Below are 17,536 nucleotides of genomic sequence, written 5' to 3'. Positions count from 1 at the left end.
ACGCTAGCGAATTTGTCATCTGCAATACCACCTCTCATGCAGTTGATAACGTTGGCACACTAAAGCAGCGCACATCATTTGACAGAGCGTATATTAAGCTTTCGAATGATGCCTACATTGCGATGTTCGAAAAAGAACAACGCGCAGAATGCTCAAGCAAACGTTGCCTAAAATGGCACATTCGCGCTGCCGGAGTGGGACCCCCGCCTTAAACCTGGTTATAACGCAATTTTTTGCTAGATCATTTCCGTTATACGCTGTTTTCGCGTCAATACTCAGAAAGACAATGCAGAATGAAAACCAAATTAAGAACTAATTGCAAGTGAAACCCCCTTGAAATCAGAATTATCAGAGGTCACAGAGGCGGTGAAACGTTTTGCAATGGCATGACTTCGGCACCAGCCTTCCCTGCTGCGCGCAACAAGTCTACGAGAGAGTGGGTAAAAGGGGTGGAGGTCAATCTGGGGGAGAGCGTTCGCGCCACCGCTGACCGAGAAGGCACCTGTGTGTTCATGTTCCCACCACTGTTGCCCTATGAAACCAGCTCTGCCTCGCGTCGTTGGTGCGCTCCGCTATTCCTGCAATGCGCGGGAGACCATGAGCAACCGCGTGGCACCGATGGACACACACTGCTCGCCACGTCTTTTTTTATTTCTTATTTTTTGCTGCTTTTAAGCATCAACTACTGTAGTGCTACGTTCCAAAATCAAGGGCAGCGGAGCCTGCTGCGTCTGTCGCACAGATGTGCCGTTGGCGCTGAACGTCATATCAACTGTGGGTGCTCGTTGCAATCGTAGACTCTCTTTTCCCGTCAGTTCATGTTTTACCATCCTGGGACGTTTTGCCAAATTACCAGTATTTCAGCACTAGCTTAGAGATAGTCGGCGCCGGGAGTTCGTTATATCAAGGTCAACCGCCGCGACGTGTTAGTTACATGAAGTTCTCAAATCTCAATGGGGGCGCATTGGGGAATGAAAAGAATTACTATGTAATATCGAGGACATGGAGATTCGTTATACCTTGTTCCCAAAGTCTTTCAAAGCTGAGTTTTTGATACATTTTAGAGGACCGATATCTTTATCACTCTTTTTCTTTTTTTTTGCTACGAAGATAAGCTCAACAACTATGCAATAATATGAACATTAAGCCACCGGTCTGTCAAGAAAAACTTGAACATAGAAATCTGTCCGAGTCACCAAAATGAGTTTTTTCTCTGATAAGTTTGACAAGGTATAACTTTCCAAATAATCCCAGGATGCACTCCTTGGAGACTACATGATTTATAAATAAAAATCTTTTTCGCGAGATCTCCTCAAAAAGGCTCCTCCGAACAAAAGACATGCTTTTTGCTGTATTGCAAACAATCTCTTGTAGAAGAAAAACATTTGCAGTTTTGGGAACAGAAAATAAACATGTGCAAACTGTGAAAGTTTGGTGTAAATATGTCCATACATAGAAAAAAATAGGTCAAACACCGGGGTACCACATTAATGAAAAATTCCAGGACATTTCGGTGTAGTATCCGCACAAGGGGTAAGGGAGAGAGTGGCGGCTGTTGGAGGCACCACAAAGGAGGGAGCAGTAAAGCAGGCTGCCTGTGCCCATCTAAAACCGATATGCTTTGACCTCCCAGAGGCATTCAAAAGGACTGCGAAAAACTGTAGCTGCCAAGCAGCATTCATGTCAAAAACCAGGCTTCCACCAAGTAAGTTTGCTATGCTTTGACAGAAGCAGTCACTGGCAATTCCCTGAGTAGCATTTGACCTCGGGACAATGCAGACGACTTTCCTTCAAGTCTAAATACTGTAAGCGTGAATATAAGAGCTAGTCGGCACCACAAAGATCATCAGTAAAGAGAGATAGAGACCCCTCGTACCTCTGTCCTTGGAGTTGGACCTCCTAGAGCCCCTCGAAGTCTCACTGTGCAGATCGGGAGGAGCCCTGTGACGTGGCGAGACTCTATGAACATGCCTCTTTGAGTCCCGCAATGGATCTCTTGAGGATGTCCTGGATGTCCCCGCCTTGGCACGACCTCTGGAAATGCTTCGGCTACGGCTCCGTGAGAGTGGACGCCTGCGCCTGGGCCTCGAGCGGTCCTCAGCCACACTTTTAGGTTCCTCTTTCGAGCCCTTTTCACTTGTGCTTTTCTTTCCGTCTTTGGCATCCCCTCCTTCGGGTTGGCTCTTTTTTGATTCATTCTTGACAGCATCATTTTTAGAGTCACCTTCCGCTTCAACTGCTGCCTCAGCTTTGGTGTCTTCTTTGGCCACACTGCCGGCAGTGATGGCAGCTTTCGATTCGTCCACTGCTCCATTCTCCACCTGGTCTTCACTGGACACAGCCTCGTCCCTAGTTGGCTCAGCAGCCTCCTTGGATCCCTGTGAAGCTGATTTTGCCACTGTGCCCCTGGGGCTGGGTTCTTTCTTGGAGCTGCCCCTGTGGTCACTCCTCGAGGCCCTACTCCGGTCCCAAGACCTGCCCCGGCCAGCAGGTCTCCTCGACGAGTCGCTGCCTCTCCTGAAAGTAGCCTCCCTGGAGCGACCAGAATGCCTGGCCTCTCTTGAGCCACTGCGGTCTCTCCTGGTGCCACGGGAGTGGTCCCGAGAGGGCCGGTGGTCCTTCGAGCGGTCCTCCCGGTGCGTCTCTGCACCCAGACAAGGAACAGCGCAAGGCCACCGATTCAGCACAGGAAGAATCTGTCTGTGGGTATGCCAAGTTTCAAACACAGCCAACCTAGCTGTAGCGATACAATAGTAGTTACAACAGTATCAAATTTAACAATTTTACGATGCCAAAATATATTTCTGATAACGATGCTATCATTATTGGTTATGACTGAGGGTGCATAAATTTCAAATACAAATCGAATACGTTCGTTACTCAATTCACATTCAAAAACTGACACTCAGAATTCTCTGAAGATTTGAGAATTACCAAATAGACTGAAAATTTTCGAATTCACCACAGCTCCCCCTCTGCACGCTTCACTGCAGTGCTTGACTGTGCCGTGAAGCATCCTCAAACAGTGAACCTTTCTTTTTGTGAAGAGGGGGCAGAATTCACAAATTGAACCACTTGATGAAACCGGGTGTCATTCTCCCTCATGCCAAAAGCAGAAAATCATTGTGCACCTGTTCTTTCCGGTCCTTCCTGTGTGAAGAACTGGTGTATAAAATCCTATATAAAAATTATATATGCTTCTGTGCTATTTTTGTGCTCAAGTACTACCATGTGCCATCTAAAATAAATGAGGTGAACAATGTTTGCCAGCTTTTTAATTTTTTTTTCAAAAGTGACCTCATACCTGCCAACCTGGAAAAATAAAACAGCCAGGGGGGCACAAGTACTACCTAAGCATACACACAAGCACAAAATGCGAGTCTTAGATGTGCACCGACATGCCTGGGCGCCACCAGTGAACCTCAACAGAGTCTGGTTTTTGTGGTACCGTCACCGTTTCTCTCGGCGCCTTCAGCGTGCCATTTTAGTTCTTAATGCGAAACCATTACTAGCCCCTTTACACACAATTCCGTCCGCAACCACTGTTGGCCGCGATGATTCCGAAAGATAACTTATCATGGCTTTGGGTATAGCACAGCTTGGTAAGATGAGGCCAAGAACTATACAGGATCAGATAGCATGACATTTTGGTGCCTTCAACGACACGTCCGACAAAAACGAATTCAAACTAAAAAAATTACTCAGCGGGTGGAAAAAGCGCTCTTTCTGCGGGAAAACCGCACAATGGTTGACGCAGCGCAATGTGCAAACAAAGAGGCACAGGAAGCCTCACTGCTCCCAAGACTACCTCAGCGCCATTCTTTTTGTTCCACATAAAAAAAAAAAATAGAAGCAAGGGGTGGCATCTCCACGGGAGCGGTGGAAGTCATCTGCGCATTGTATAAAAAAAAATGCAAGCTCCAGCATCTGTCTGGAGCACAAAGCTCTCTCGAAGGTCGTGTTTAGTTGGGCCACACAAAGTAAAATAAGGAGAGTAAACTAGTTGGTTCATATTGCATAGAAAGGAAACCAGTGAAAACCGACGCGGGACAAAAGTAAAGAAGGCACACACCACAACGTCTTCTTTACTCTTGTCCTGCGTCTGTTTTCGCAAATTTCCTTTCTACAGAAGTAAAATGAGTGTCTGTTGACGGTTTTCGGGGCACTAGGCAGGCATGCAATTTTGTTTTTTTCTCCGTGCTCATGCATCGCCCTCTGCAAGCAGACTCGTGCCACCACAACTCCACTGTTTGCAGCCGCAAAAGCCTCAAACCTGTCCCCGTGATAGGTTGCACCGGGTACCTCCCACCTTTCGTTGCACACAGCTGTTTACTTTACCAGGATGGACACAGAATGCAGGCACAAGGGTGGATACCTTGACATCTGAACCATCACAGGAACTTGTAAAATTCACAGCTGATAGCGAGGGTGAAAGCAAAGCTTCATGTGGAGATGTGAAAGCAATACTTTTTGCAAGCACAGCACTCTTTGCAGCCAGAGTAAACATGGATCCTTTCATTTTGAGACATGCCTTGCTCTGGTTGCGTTGGCTCTCATCTATGCAGCATGCTGGTTGATGCAACACCATCTGACGCTTCACTCAGGTTACACCGTGTGATGCGTGGCCTTTTCAGAGACCTCAACATCTGGAAAGTTTTGCCCATTCTCTTAACACTGCCCTTACATCACAAGAAATGCCACATGAGATATAAGCGATGTCTATTTTTTCCTCACTGTTGCCACTGGTTGAGAAGAAGACAGCTGAGGACAGGTGGCCATCATGCAGGCAAGGATTACACAAACCCTGCTCACCTTTCTTGTTGTCCAGCTTGGTGGTGCTGCTCTTGGTGCCATCAGCAGACACCTGCAGCCATCGCAGAGAAAACAATGGGCTCTCCATTTGCCAACTCTCCTGTCTGTTATAACTCGCCTAATAATTACACCTCCCTTAATTTGCTCCTCTAATATCCCACACAGGGTCGTAACCACACGCAAGCATAACCAAGCCTAGGAATAGCTTGTCTCACTCCTGGACGGCCAATCCCATCTGAGAGTCCCACATAGATGTGGCCAACCAATCAGATGTGGCTGTTCGCTTGGATCACCAACATCAACGCCAGATTTTCTATTACCTATCCTATTAACAAACATCATAAACAATGGGTGCCTTACAGGAGACGTGGCTGCTCGCTTAATTATCAGCCTTGAAAAGGCGAGCAGAAACATCCATTGCACATATGTGAAAAAAAAGAAGACCCAAGGAATGCAGCAATAGAAGAGAGGTGGCTCTAAATACATCCTACTCGGGCATTTCAAATTACTGCTCACCAGTCAAGAAGTACCTTGAAATGCACTTAATAACAACATCTTCAGGGGAAAGCAGCCGACATATAGTCCTCCCAGCTAATGCACATGCGTACGAAACCGCACCAATCTTATCAAAGTAGGCATGAGAGAAATCTCTGCTCAACTTCATAAGAAAAAAAACAAGTGTCGTTGACACAGCTCAAATCGTTTTTTCATGTGAAAGGCTTCCAGACTTGCACAGGCAGTCTGCTATCTGCCTCTGCCTCACATTATGGAACCGTGGTGCACAAATGGTACAAGCCCCAACGTGCAAGACAAGTCATGCACCCCCTTTGTTTCAAATACCTTTTGCATGTTCCCTGCGTCAGTCATTCCCGCAACGTCCCATCTGCCCAACATAGGATCTCCCACACGGCAACAAAATTTCATACAGAGCGCACTTTACGAAATGCTGGCCTCGTATCTTTTTATTTCTAAATGTTGGGCTTGTGCAGCTTTTTCATTTCCATAGAATCCTACGAGATTCGGAATCCCTGTATTGTGGTGCTTGTTATACTGTGCATGATGTCACTGATAACTGCATTTCTGCAGTAACATGACACTCCCCTCTATGTTCTCATTTCAAAATTTTTTCTGGTGCCATAGAGACTCCATAACTCTCAGTAGAGAAATGAATGCGCACTAAAGCCCAACAAACTGTGTAGATATTGAACCGTTGGTACCAAATGCTGTATGTCCCCCGTATTGTTTGTTTAACGCCAAATATTCCTGCACTATACGTTCATGAAGTCACATACAGACCAAGGTGGGAATGGATCGGGTTTCCGAGTGATACTGGGTAATGTATCGTGTACGATTAAGCCTAAATTTGAAGCAGAGGAGGAGTGGTCTGATTGCTTGAGGTTTGCTGGGTGTTCTAGATGGGCGCTGTGCAAGTATTGGGTAACAGGTATGCTTTGGAAGCGAATGCATTTCTAGAATGTACGAGCATGCTTCAGTCTGCAAGCAATGGCTCGTTGGTTTCTACATACAAGATGTTTATAAGTGACGTCCCATATGCACCAGTTGAAATCTGCAAGCCTATACAGTGTTCTGCAACTTTATCGAACCCGCGTTTGAAAAATTCTCCCGCCTCGACCGGAAGCTCATTTACGGTGAAACCGCGCACAAAACGTGCTTGTTGTTGACCTTTTTGATGCGTATTAATTTGGGTAATAGTGCTTACTTGGTTTGGCTGCACATGATGAAAAACCAGATTTCTCTACGTAGAGTTTGAGGTGGCGAAAGGCGCCAGCACCGAAGATAACTGCTGGCGCCATCTGTCTTCGCTGGAGGAAAGCGCTACACCAGAATGACCGGAACGGCGCGTTCAAAGCTAGCTGCGCACATTGCTCAACTCGATATATTGATATATTTGAGGGTACGCAAACTATCAGAAGACCGTCAACATAGACTGATAACATGATGGTCCTTGGGATTATTTTAAGAGAATTCGTTTCTGGAACAAAGAGGGTTGTGCTTAAAATACAACCTTGAGGTACTCCATTTTCCCGAATAAAATTTTTTGAAGGGTTGGGCGAAGGCGTATGTGAAACGAACGGTTAGACAAGAAATCTTTTAGGCATTTCAGCATTCTGCCATGGATACCAAGCTAAGCTAGGTCCTGAAGAATCCCAAATCTCCAGGTCGTGTCGTATGATTTCTATAAATTAAAAAAAAAACACCAAGGCAGTGTTGTTTGTGTGCAAAAGCAGCTCTGACTATCTCCAAGATGGACTACATGGCCATTGTGGAGAGCTTATTTAAAACCACGCTGATGGATATCTAGACTCTAACGAGCTTCTGACATGAAGGTTAATCTAATATTCAACACATTTTCATAGGATTTCACAAGACATCTCGTGAAGGCTATAGAGGGTGGTTCCCCACATTTTAAAAATGGTCAGGCTTTAGGTATTTTTCCCGTTGCCCATACATTGTTGAGGTGGGAGGTGGGCAAGCATTTGATAAAGAATTTTGTCTGTGTACTGCATGGATTTCTCGAAGTAGTTTGTTGAAAGGCCCATTTGCACTGCTGCTTGTCAGAAGTCCTTGTTTCTCTGTATAGTGTGACAAACTGGACACTGCAGAAAGATATTATGTTGGCATGTTTTTCAATAGTTATGTAAACACCAGGGGCTGTCAAAAGGGGGACGGTGAATGGAGAGTAGCTGCCATTTAGTTTTAGAACTTTTTCCCACATTGACTTTGATGGTGTTGAGCTGTTTACTGAAGACACATAATCTTGCCACAAAGTTTTTTCGGCACAGCGGCGGATGTATCAAGCCTTCGCTCTCCCATGGGATGATTTGGGGTGAAGATGTTTGGCTGATTAGTATATACAAATAATCCCTCGCATATGGGTTTCCTAGTACAACCCATATAAAATCTGTAAAAACAGAGAGTAAGCTTAAAGATAAATCAGGTCATTTTTCCAAAGCTAGGTGAACAACTATTACGCAATATAGAATTCTCTTTAACTTGACCTCTCGTATCTCTTTTGTTAGTACCATTAACCCTTTGTAGGACTCGCTATATATATTCTACAAAGATATTGAAATATGTTCTACTGTACACGCAAATGAGACACAAAGAATTTCACATTTCTTTTTGTGAATACTTTAAAGGGACAGAATACTGGCCAAAATATGTCATAGGATTATGGCGGAGATGAAAAGACCTTGCCTCATATAGTACAGATCGAGCACAACAATATCGAAGAAAAGAGGCTTTACAATTTTAATTTGCCATTGAAAATCATATAAAAACTGAGGCGCTATCTAGCGGAGAAACCCTATTACTTTCGGTGTAGTACCCCACGTGACTACATGTCAGCAAAACATCGCTGATTTCCGTAAGTGCACACTGTTTTGCACACAGCATTAGCACTGCCTTTTACGAGCCACTGAAAAGGAAGAAGGCTTGTAGCTTCAAACATTTTTAACACTAGCCTCACCCATGCACAAAAGCTGACCTTTCATTTTAATGTTTTTTCTTTGCAATTCATATTCATTAATGTTGCACACTTTTACTCCGGAACCAAAGTACTAGTTGTCTGATATGTCTAATCGTTCATTAATACTTTGTCGTTAAAACGCACCAAGTTCGTTTAGCGACTACTCGCCATTGTATCCCACTCCCGTCTTCTTCATTGTCCCACTCTCCCCGTCCTCGCCCCGAAGCCCCTCTTTACTCCCTTTCCACTTTCACTCCCACCTTACCTTACGGCGCGATTGCGATGTCCACAAAAAAACAAGTTAGACAGTTACCGCGCCTTTCCCTTCCTATAAATAAATCAGTGAGGGGCGCCTTCCAGGAACGGCGAGTGCCTCGAGCGACCCAGGGGGTCGAGCGGCGTCCTTTTCGAAGGGGCCAGGAGGTCATAAATTAGACTGCCCGAGTGTCCGAAAGAGCGTGGGTGGTAGGTCGAGTGTTCCCCGCGCGGACGACCGTTCTTTCGCAAACAACGTTCACGACGCATTCCCGCCCGAAATGGCACAGGCATTTCACAGACACGCACTCACTGCACAAGCTCCACTGGGTACAGCACTTGTAGTGGACGACGCAGGGTGGCTCCTCCAGGAAGCCTTAAGGGGCTGGATCGAATTCGCCCGTAGCGTCTGGGGAAGGTCGTATCGACTATCGCCATCTTCCAGAGCTGTCTGGGCTGTAGAGTCTCCTTGAGCAGCACAATGTCGCCTGCCTGTGGGTTGGGTTCCTTTGGTGCGTGGTTTGCAATTCTTTCAAGTACTCGTTCATCCATTGCCGCCAGAATCCGCGCAGGAGTCGTGCTCTGTTCGTGAACATTTGCCGTAGGGTCGCTCCAGTAATGGCATTCAGTTCGACAAGCGGAACATCTGGCAGTGCGGTGAGCCTCCTGCCGATAAGAAACGAGGCCGGGCAAAGAGGATGAGGCTCGTTCGCTTCGGTGTGCACGTGCGTTAGTGGACGCGAATTGAGGATAGCTTCCACTTCCGCTAGCATCGTGGTGAGCTGTTCAAAAGTGAGACAGCTTCTTCCGAGCACCTTTTTCAAGGTTTGCTTGGTCAAGCCGACAAGTCGTTCGTAAAAGCCACCCCACCACAGTGCGCGTTCCACTATGAATTTCCACTCCACTCGTGTGTTTGAGAAGTAATTTTTGACTTCATCGCTTCTGATAATGTTCCAAAGGGTAGCCAGGTCCTTGCTGGTCTTTTTGAAAGTGAGTGCATTATCGCTGTATACGGTATGAGGTATACCTCGACGGGCGATAAATCGCCGGAAAGCCAAAAGAAAAGACGGTGTTGACATGTCACTCACTAATTCAAGGTGGAGTGCTCGGGTGACGCCACAAGTGAACAGAGCAATGTAACACTTGCAACCCCTTGACGCACCATTCTCTTTGATAAGCAAAGGACCGGCGAAGTCAACCCCGGTAACTTGGAACAGATGGGCCTCGGTTATTCTTTCTCGTGGAAGAGGCGCGCAAGTCAACCCCAGTAACTTGGAACAGATGGGCCTCGGTTATTCTTTCTCGTGGAAGAGGCGCGCACACCTCGTTAGCTGGTTGCGCGTGGTAGCGCTGACATATAACGCACTCCTTGACTACCTTCTTCACCAGCTGTCTTGCACCAATCACCCAGAATTTCTCTCTGAGTTGAGTCAGAGTATCGCGGATACCTCCATGCAGCACTTGTCGGTAGCCCTGTTTGGCAATGAGCTTGGACAAATCGCTGTGCTTGGGCAGCATGATGGGGTGCTTGCCATCGTAATTCAGTTGGATCTGTTGAAAATACCGTGGCTGTCGAGCTGCAAGGACACATTTTTTAGCGGCGAGTGTGATGCGATTCTCCGGCTGTTCCGTACGCACTCTACTTCGTTGGCAAATCTAGCGCCCTGCTCATGCAGAATCCAGTATTCCTCTGCCCTGATCAATTCTTCTGATGTTAAAGGACCGGATTCACTTTTCTGGCGTCTTGCTTTAGCGACAAATCGCAGCACCCAGGCAGTCACTCTATTCAAGCGTGAGAAGGAACTGAAACGTTGTATTTCTGTCAAGGCATCCGTAGTCAGTGCAGCTGCGGCTGCAGCGAGTGCCTTCGTTTCCTTTTTTGTTCCAGCTCCGCCATATCAAGCTCGTTGTACGGTCTTATAGCCACGTCATAATCATCGAGTAGATCTGGAAATTTTTGGAGACGTCTTGTCAGCTGATGTAAGCGCTTTAGGGCAACCTCCCTGTTATCTTCCAAAGCTGTCACAGGTTTCCATGGAAGGGCCACCTCATAACGACCTTCCTTCATCTGTACGGCGTCCTCAAAATCTCCACGCCAGCATTGGTTACAGTTTTTGATTCATTTTCATTTATCCCAATCGATTCTAAGAATTTCGTTAGTATGTCCGTTGCGCTTCTTTCCGTGACCGATGTTCGCAGGGCAACCGTTTGCATGCAATAGGGTCCTTCGTCCATGCCATGAACTGGTCCCTGAATGGTCCAACCTACAGCTGTCTCAACTGCTCTCAGTCTATTGCCGATCTTGGTGGATCGGCCGGTCGTTAGATCCCAAATGTAGTCGGATCTTATGAGAAGCGCAATATCTCCAGGCCCTCCGTCGTTGCTGAAATCGGCGGGCTCATAACCGAGCGTTCTCAGCCTGTCCATCAATGCCACGGGTGGTTTTGGGATATGCTGATCGCAAATGACGTCTGTCTCCAGAACCTCTAGTTTGCATGTTTTTCCTTTTTTAGTTTTCATTTCGACCAATACTCTCCTGAACACTCGACCGCCAAAGACACCGACGGTTAGCATTTCTTCACCAAGAAATTTGCATCCCAGTCTTTTTGATGCTTCAGATGTCAGGTACGAGCGTTGGCTTCCGCCGTCGAGAAGTACTCGCAGTTGCGCCCAGGCCTTTAGGCCACCGCAATTAGCTGACGCCGTTTGAAGCAGGACAGTTTTTGCGGGAGCGGATTCTGTTCCTGCTGCAACTTCAAGGCTAACTTGCACGTTGGTGACTCCGCTAGTGGCTTCGCTCTGGCGCGCTACCGCATAGGACGGATCACAAATTTCAGTCGCGTGCTTCTTCCCGCACTTCATGCATATTAGGTGCTCATTACAATTCCTTGATCGATGCCCTTTTCGCGTGCATTTGAAGCATCTCCCTGCCGCTTGCAGACGCCGTTTCCTTTCCTCCACGCTTTGTTTGGCATCGCATTCCTGTGTCAGATGTTCCTCGGAGTTACAAAAGAAGCAACTTTCTTTGGTTGCGTTTTGATGCACGGTTGCTGCGGTTGGTAAGGGATTATGCGATTTCCAAGGTGGCTTCGCCTGATCTTTTCTGATTTCCTTAGAGTTTTTGGCCAAATCCATGCTTTTTAAGGCAGCCAAATTTTCTCGACTCTCGACTTCAATTTTGAGGTAAGAAATGAGTCGTGAAAAGGACGTCACCGTACCTTTGACACTTGGGTTTGAGCTTTCCGAAGCGCCGTCGGTCGATTCGGCGTTCCCGCCCATGGAACTAGTTGTCTCCATGACACAATTGCGGCTGTAGTCGAGTAAGATGTCCGTTGGCAGTGCTCGTTGCACAATCGGCATGAGAAGCGTGGTGTAGGAGTCCTGCTTTTGGCCCAGTGTCTCCAAACCCTTGATGTGTGCAGCCAGGGTGTCGTAGAGGCGGCGAAGTCCGCGTACATCGTCTGAGGAACGAACTGGCTGGACGTCAATAAGCTTCTTCATGTCCTCTTGAATTAGGAGCTCTTTGTTTCCAAAGCGTTTCTTGAGGAGCTCTACGGCGTCGCTGTAGCACCGTGCCGTCGATGGAAGTCCGGCGAGTGCAGCGGCGGCGTCCCCGGTGACAGATGCCTTGAGGTAGTGGAACTTGTCGACAGATGAAAGTTCTTCGTTTTTGTCGACAACTTGTTCGAATACCTCCCAGAAGGCCTGCCAATCATTGCGCCGTCCGGTGAATTTTGTGAGCTCGAGCTTTGGCAGCTTGACCCTAATCTTCGAGGTGGTCGTTGTCTGGGCGGCGTTATTCTCCCGCTGAGTCGATCTTCCAGTCGGGTTTGAGATGCACTGTTGCAGCTTGGCCAAGACGGTTACGATTTGATAGTAGTACTCAAAAGCTTGTTCGTACTCCGTCTCGGCCTGCTCATCATCCAGTGACTCCTCGAGCTGACTGTTCACAGCGTTTAGTTCAGCATGAAGAGACGCTAGTCAAGCGTGCATGACATTAGCATCGCTCTGCGTTATCTCATCGAGTCGCTCAAGGCATTCCTTTGTAACTTTGGTGACTTGAGTGCGCAGTACCTTTCGTTTTTTGAAGAGGCGCTCCATCGCTGAACGAGCGTTGCTGAGGATCACGGAAATTCAGATAACCAGGGGATGAGGCGACTTCATGCGGCAGCGTTCGGTAGACTTCTTGTCCGTTGCGATGAAAGGCCACAAGGAGGCGAATATCCACGGTTCGTTGATCTAAATTTCTTCTCTTCGCTTTCTTCCCGAGTTTCGGCCCCAACTTTTGTCTGATATGTCTAATTGTTCGTTAATACTTTGTCGTTAGGAAGAAAAGCAAACGATTGAACAAACAACAACTGAATTTACTGGTAATAGAAAAGGGAGCACATTCAAATGCGTCCGTTTCGCACCAAGTTCATTTAGCGACTACTCGCCACTGTGTCCCACTCCCGTCTTCTTCATTGTCCCCGCTCTCCCCGTCCTCGCCCCGAAGCCCCTCTTTACTCCCTTTCCACTTTCACTCCCACCTTACCTTACAGCGCGATTGCGGTGTCCACAGAAAAACAAGTTAGACAGTTACCGCGCATATCCCTTCCTATAAATAAATCAGTGAGGGGCGCCTTCCAGGAACGGCGAGCGCCTGGCGCGACCCAGGGGGTCGAGCGGCGTCCTTTTCGAAGGGGCCAGGAGGTCATAAATTAGACCGCCCAAGTGTCCGAAAGAGCGTGGGTGGCAGGTCGAGTGTTCCCCGCGCGGACGACCGTTCTTTCGCGAACAACGTTCACGACACTAGTAGCCTGGGTCAGACACAAGTGTTGCTCTGCAGTCACTGCAGAACGCATTTGTCGGCCTTAGCAAGGCATGAGCGCACTTCGTTTTTGCCCAAGTCAGTCATAAATAACTTGCAAAGGAACTCTAGGATATTGCTAAAGAAATTTAAACAAACTGCAGTTTTTTTTCCTGTCACTTTCTGCATGAACTTCCAATCACCAAGAATCAACTGTGCTTTATACTTAGGGTTTGGACTTTTCGGTTTAAACCGGATAACACCGATAAAGGTACACCGAAAGCATTTTTAAAGGTTCAGTTTAAACTGAAAGAAGGTCAGTACCTGTTCATGCACACAACGAACTCTTGATGACGGGAGAAGATTACAACAGTGTTCAATCCAGGGGCATGGGGTTGGTTTAAATACAGCGGTTGAGGGGCATTCTTCATGGTCTCACAAATGGGGAAAGAATGGCAGCTGTGCTTCCCGAGGTGGGGCGCCTATGACAAGGCAGGCAGGGGTGAAGAAGAGACCAGAGCATTTGCAGTGCAATGCTTCTAGGAGATCGCGAAGCTCGCCAATTTTTTGCCATGTGACAGTTCTGACACAAGCCAAGAGAAGCGCATTTGTTCTTTAAGTGATTTGGTTTATGCAAAAATTTGATCGTAATAAATAATATTTCAGTTACTCCTTTGTCTAACGTGTGAATTTATGTTTTCCATATGCGTTGTCATAACGCTAGTTTTCATCATGACAATAGCATTTTCTTCCAGTTACTTAGCTACAGATATGACCAACTGTACATTAAATAAAAGTGCATAAACAACGTGGAAGGAAAAAAAAACCCAAAATGAACACTATGTCCCTTTTAACTGTACACGCGTGTGCCTCTTATCTCCATCGGAAAAAATGAAATTTCTTCAGCAGAAAATAATATTAACCAAAAGAAACTGGAAGTTGTGTTTTCAGAAAAACGCCGAAAAAAGTCCAACTGAATTCTAAGAAAATAAAAACCAAAAACACCAACCCCTATTTATACTCAGTAAAGGAGAGGATCTTCCGTTCACTAATGAAGTGTTTATCAAGAGTCCAAATTGGCTGGTCATGCAGCACCCGATACACTTCCCTCAGGCGTATGACACCTTCAATGAAATGCTCGCGCAAAGATTTGAAAACAACATCTGAAGACCACATCTTAACAAAATGATCAGATACAATAGAAAAGGACAAGAAATAAAAAAATAACTTCCTAGAAAACAGCATGGATCAGTAATAACTGGACTTTTGAAAAGGTATGCACGCTAGAACAATGCAGAAGGAACCCTACCGATTACAACAGGCAGGGCAAGTAACAGCTTTTGAAATCGTGCGATTAGAGCCATGTGTAAGTGAGGCTTCCACTCACTTATACCGCACTCGGGCTGACAGATGATTTTTTTGTGTGTTGGTGCACATGCGCGATGGTGTTGAAGGAAGGAGGTGTCAGTGCAATAAACCAGTTGTTAGTCTGCCTTTGTTCTTCTTTTGTCCCATCCCTTTGGCGCAGTTAAGTTTTTCAATAAAGTAACAGCAGATGTGCCAATCTTGCATGTGTGAAAAAAGCCCATGATCAGAGGGCCCAAAATCCCAATGCTGGCCAGTGGTGGTCTGCCCCAGGTTACTGACCAATGCCACGAGCTGCACTGATTTAAAAAAACCTACAGGCAAAGACCAAGTCCAGCAGTAGACATCCTTATTAGAAAGCTGAACAAAAGCAACACCCCTCCCTGGACATTCACATGAAACACCGTATCAAAGGAAACCACAAAAAAGCATTGCCTACCACGAAAGAGGTAAAAACAATTTGTTAAAAACACTCACATCCTCGATTCCTTGCTTCTGCTGCCCTTGCTGTGTTGATTCCTGGGTCCTGGTTCGCTGCTTCTTACCCCTTACGTGCTGAATTGAAATGACAAACACTGTTGATAAGCATAACTGGACCAATCCATAGAACTCAAGCAAGCCAAACTATTCAGCATGATCGCAGCTCTCTGTGTAGGAGGCATGACAAGTGTGCCACAGGTAGTTGAGAAAACAAAGTGTGAGCAAAACACTTTCATGAACACTACTACCTCTGCTTAATGACCACAGCCTTCCTCTAAGCTTGCACACTCATTCTCATTGTTAATCGTCAGTAAAACTTTCTGCCAAACCATTACACCAGCTAAATGGCAAAGCACCTCCATCAGATGGCCACTTTCATGGTGAGACACAAACATCACAGTTCTTTCCTCGAGAGAACACTGCGAAGATGTATCTTCAAAGCAGTGCTCGTTTTTCCAGCTTGTCCCACGACGTATCCAAACGATGAAAGGTCAGTGATTACATGCGGCGTTAAATGGAACACACAGTTAGGAAAAGGGAAGCCAGATGGAAAAACCTGGCTGCATTGTTCATGGTGAAGACCACGACGATGCACTCACAGATGATACAGTACGGTCACAGCACGTCAGATGGTTACATCTGAAGAATGCCCACAATCAAATGAGGCAAGTTTCAGTAGCCAGTAGTTGAAGAGGCCAACGGTCGCAGTAACTGAGGCCAGCCGTCAAGGAAGCCCCCAGTCAAATAGGCTAGCAGTTGAAGTGGCTAGTTGATCTGAAGCTCGGAGATGTGTGCCTAAGGCAGCAAGACAAGTTCTGTATCGATGACACCACACAAGTATGGCTGCCTGCTAGCACACAGTTATTCCTTTTTTGCCACCAGAAAGCAGGCCACCACACACCAAGGGGAAAATGACAGTCACTTCATTTGGTGATGAAAACCAGACGACCCTCTCTTGGAAAGAGGGATGAGGCAAAGGCAATTCATTGTCCACTGATGGAATGTCACTTGGAACCAGCTGAGGTCAAAATGTGGTCACTGGACTGATGAGTACTCCCATTTGAAATCCCTGTGAGATGATCTTGACATCCTTTCTTGAAGGGTCCACAGCAAAAAGGCAGCACTAAAATTGCACTTCAGTACAGATACACTTTTCAATGATGCACAGAGAGCTGACAACAAAATTTGGATACACTGTGAGCAAACATGCCATATGAGTCAAGTGCAAAATGGATGGCCCATAATCATTACTTTCCCTGCAGCTATCATATTCCCCACATTTTAATATACCACCCTCTTTTAATGAGAGGATACTTTTGAAAGCGTGTTTTATTACAAATGGCACTGTGAGGGAAAGATGGGAAGATATGTCACAATTAACCTCATGGAGGAGCAGAAACCTCTGCTCCCTCCAAGAGAAGTATGTTTTCTTTTTTTTTTTTATGCACACACATTTTTTTGTTTTTCCTTTTTTGCGACATCAAAAAAACAAGTGAGGAATGTGGGAGTCCCCCCACCCCAGAGCTCCAGGGTGCAGCCCTCCAATAGCACCCCCCCGCAGAATCGTGTGAGTGGCAAGTGTGTTTTACCTGCCCCTTATCGACGACCGCCTGCTGACTTCTGGCTGCCGCAGGCTGCTGCTGCTGCTGTGACTGGAGCATGCTTTGCACCTCCTCTGTCGAAAACAAAAGCAGGAGAGTCATCAGCTCCCGGAAGGCCCCGGCTGTCGGTGCTGCAAGGTGCAGCGTCAACGTGACGACAGGGGACATGTGCACTTGTGGAGGTCATAGAAGACTTCTCGTGATGGAGCCCACGTCCAGGAAAGGCACCCACGGAATCTACAACTCCCGACCCAAAGGGGCCATGCGAGTTGGTTTTCATATGGGTAGCACATTTCCTTCCTTTGGGCCGACGTTCCAAAATCCAGTCGGCCGTGGCTTCCTCCCAGAGTCGCCGCCAATGTCGCCTGTGGAGGTGCCCAGTGAGGGTTGCTTCAGCTCACCGACCTCGATGGCTTGCATGGAGCCCAGACCAGTTACTGTCCCTTGAGTCTGCAACGGCATCATCTCCTGGCTGCTGAAAAAGCTACCCCTCATCTCCGCCAGTGATGGGTAGATACCTGCCACAAACTGTGACAGAGGCATCCCACTTTCTGGAAGCCTGCCTGCTCCACACAAGAATACATACCGCTGGCTGGTCGCTCCCAATGATTCTGAGAACATGGAAAATTTCTGTCACACCCTATGAGATGTAAAGCAAATGAGGATAAACGATTAATATATGAGAAAAGCAGCCAGCTCCAGATACGGTGGCACTTAAAAAAGCAGCAGCTGGCTGGCGTGCCT

The 17,536-nt window shown here is 46.8% G+C and overlaps 1 protein-coding gene across 2 annotated transcripts in view; it reads right to left on the bottom strand.

The window, feature by feature from the left end:
• LOC146210157 (uncharacterized) overlaps positions 1–17,536 on the bottom strand; it is a 158,078-nt gene that overhangs the window by 120,878 nt on the left and 19,664 nt on the right. For both annotated transcript variants that reach the window (XM_084608202.1, XM_084608205.1), the window contains exons 4-7: positions 16,781–16,866; positions 15,189–15,266; positions 4,813–4,864; positions 1,877–2,644 (exon numbers count right to left, since the gene is read on the bottom strand). In XM_084608202.1, coding sequence (XP_084464328.1) covers positions 1,877–2,644; positions 4,813–4,864; positions 15,189–15,266; positions 16,781–16,866 — 984 coding nt within the window. The remainder of the gene's footprint in view (positions 1–1,876; positions 2,645–4,812; positions 4,865–15,188; positions 15,267–16,780; positions 16,867–17,536) is intronic.

Source organism: Amblyomma maculatum, chromosome 1, assembly GCF_055883805.1.
Source record: "Amblyomma maculatum isolate TAMU_Amacu chromosome 1, ASM5588380v1, whole genome shotgun sequence".
NCBI classification, from domain to species: domain Eukaryota; kingdom Metazoa; phylum Arthropoda; class Arachnida; order Ixodida; family Ixodidae; genus Amblyomma; species Amblyomma maculatum.
This window is presented reverse-complemented; position numbering and strand designations above follow the sequence as displayed.